At 33.0% G+C, this 2661-nt stretch overlaps 1 protein-coding gene across 1 annotated transcript in view; it reads left to right on the top strand.

Moving 5' to 3' along the window:
* arfgef3 (ARFGEF family member 3) overlaps positions 1-2661 on the top strand; it is a gene marked incomplete in the record, with an annotated part of 60351 nt that overhangs the window by 49283 nt on the left and 8407 nt on the right. Inside the window, 3 exon segments of the mRNA XM_024296776.2 lie at positions 1378-1509; positions 2146-2276; positions 2470-2478. Coding sequence (XP_024152544.1) covers positions 1378-1509; positions 2146-2276; positions 2470-2478 — 272 coding nt within the window.

Here is a 2661-nt window from a genome sequence, read left to right as displayed (position 1 = left end):
ACTAATAAATTTATGACTTTAATTTCGTAACGTTACTTATTTTTTTGTGGTCCTCCTAATCTTATAAATTTACTAGGAAAAAAAAGTTGTAAATTTAACAGCTTTAAATTAGCAAATTCATTCATTTTTTTCTTGTGAATTCACAACTTTAGTCTTGTAATAGAATTTTTTTATGTCGTCCTAAACTTGTAAATCTACGAGAAAAAAAAGTCAATTTAAGAGATTCAAAGTCGCACATTTGAGTTTTTTCTTGGTAATTTAGAATTTTAATCTTGAGATATACATAATATATATAATTTTTTTGTGATCCTAATCTCGTAAATTTACAATAAAACAGTTTTAAATTTCCAAGATTTAATGTCTTAAAGTTAGTATTTTTTTCTCATTAATTTACTATTTTAATCCTGTAATAATCCGGTCATAATCTTGTAAATTTATGAGAAAAAAAAGTTGCAAATTTACAAGATTTAAAGTTATAAATCTTTGAGTTTTGTCTCCTTAATTTACGACTTTTATCTCATAATCTTACTTCTTCCATTTTTATTTTATGTTAGTAATCTCATAAAAATCCTGTGTAGTTTTCAAATATTATCTGGAATTAATCTCTCATATTTTAGTAGCTTTCAAGTCAGAATTTATTTATTTTGTAGTAACAATTGACTCATAATGTTGTTTTTTTCACTTATTTTACGGTGAAACTAAACATATTGAAAGATTAAATAACCTTTGTGGTCAACTCAATACTTTATAGACCTATAGACATTTATTTACACAAATCTTAAGTACTTTTAGATTACTTTAAGTCAGGATCTGAATCAAATTAAATCCATGTATCAATATTTGGAAAAAAATCAAGATTAGAAAAATTGTCATACTTTACTCAAGAATAACTGGTAGAGTATCAGTGTTAAAAATATTTTAGAACATGTTTTAAAAACATATAAAGTGAGCTTTCCCCTGTATTCATTATAGTTCATCAAACATTATAAACTATTGTGTGTTTTTGACTCTCAGATTAAATCCTCACATGCAGCTTTTCATGATTACACATAGGAACATGTGACTTTTGACTGGCTTTAAAGCAAAGCTGCTTTTGTTTAGCACGGATGCATTCAGGTCACTCTATGTTCTGGAATCCTCCGTAATCGAGTTCATTCATCAAAGGATCTGATGACCAGGTGCTTTTAAAAATCAGCGATTCCAGTTTTTGTTTGTCTGCATGTTTGGGGTTGAAAACTGAAACTCCAAGGAACCATGGGAAAGCACATGGCAAAAAAAGATGATATTTAATAAAATTTTATGTCAGTCTTCAAAATTTGGTTCCTGTTCGCAGCAACCGTCGTCTAAATCCCGTTTCCTGGTTCTGCTTCCCCGTAGAACCTGCTGGCGTGTTTCCACAGCGGATCCGACAGTTTTTCCGGAGACGCTTGTGAAGTGAAGGTTGCAGCTCCGTCTCGTTCTCCCTCAGCGGAAGCAGAATACTGGAGGATCAAAGCTGTGGCTCAACAGGTCTGAAGTCAAATAGTCATAAAAAACTTTATTTAAAAAAGTTTGATTGTACTATTTTTCTTTTATAAAAAAAAAAAAAAATCACAAACCTAAAGTTGATCCATTTTTGTGATTGACTTTGTCTTGAATTTGGGTTTTTTTGTTATTTTTTTACAGAAATATTTTAAACATAGATATATAAATGTCAAATTTCTTTTGTTCTCTAAGGAGACATGGAAGTCCATGTTGATCTGAAAGCTGCCTGTAGCTGAATCTCATCGTTGGGTTTTTGTTTAGCTGAGTTTATTGTCCAATCGATGACATAAATATCCCAGGAATTAATATTTTTGGGAGTGTGGACACAATTCAAGTCCTAAATAAAATCCTCGTCCCAATAAAGTCGTTCAGAAACTCGAACTGGATCTGAAGCAGCTCGAGTTTTGTTCTCCTTCCTCCACCTGGAAATGCAGTGGTAAAAAAAAGCAACATTTACTCTGCCTTAAACTGAAAACTCAATCCGGTTTCATCTGTAACTTCTTCTGCTTCTAAAGAGATTTAAAAACCAAATCAACATCCTATGAATATCCCACCAAATGCTGCACTTGGAAGATTACGGTTTATGAGAAAAGACTGAAGCATTCTCCTCTTTGGCTCCAGGTCTTCATGCTGGACACTCAGTGCTCTCCAAAGACGCCCAACAACAAGGACGGCTTTGAGCACGCTCAGTCCTGCGTCCTCATCATCGAGCTGCCGTCCGACCAGCAGTCCAACGGACACGCTCAGAAGAGGTGGGCGGCAGACTGTAGCATGTTTGATGTGTGAAGTATTGCTGTTCTACATTCATCCTCCTGTTGGTAAAGCTGAGCTGCAGTGTTTGTGTACAGCTGAGTGATGATGTGTAAAGTGAGGTTTGGTCTACGGTAAAACACAGAAACTACTTTTAATACATTTTATTCTCTCTTTTCTGCTGCTGTGATGCAGGAAAATTGGGTAAGATCAGATTCATTATTTAAATGTTTTTAATTGAGTTTTTATCCTCCATGTTGCTGAATCTGAAATTCCTTAAAGAAATAACTTCAGTGTTATAGGCTGTTCTCAACTGCTAAAATACATATAATTTGAGACATTAACTCTACGTAAGAACTTAAAATATGATTTTTTTTTTTTTTTTTT

The sequence above is a fragment of the Oryzias melastigma genome, linkage group LG15, assembly GCF_002922805.2.
Source record: "Oryzias melastigma strain HK-1 linkage group LG15, ASM292280v2, whole genome shotgun sequence".
Taxonomy (NCBI): domain Eukaryota; kingdom Metazoa; phylum Chordata; class Actinopteri; order Beloniformes; family Adrianichthyidae; genus Oryzias; species Oryzias melastigma.
The sequence above is the reverse complement of the archived record's forward strand: the minus strand, read 5'-3'. Positions and strand labels throughout refer to the sequence as shown.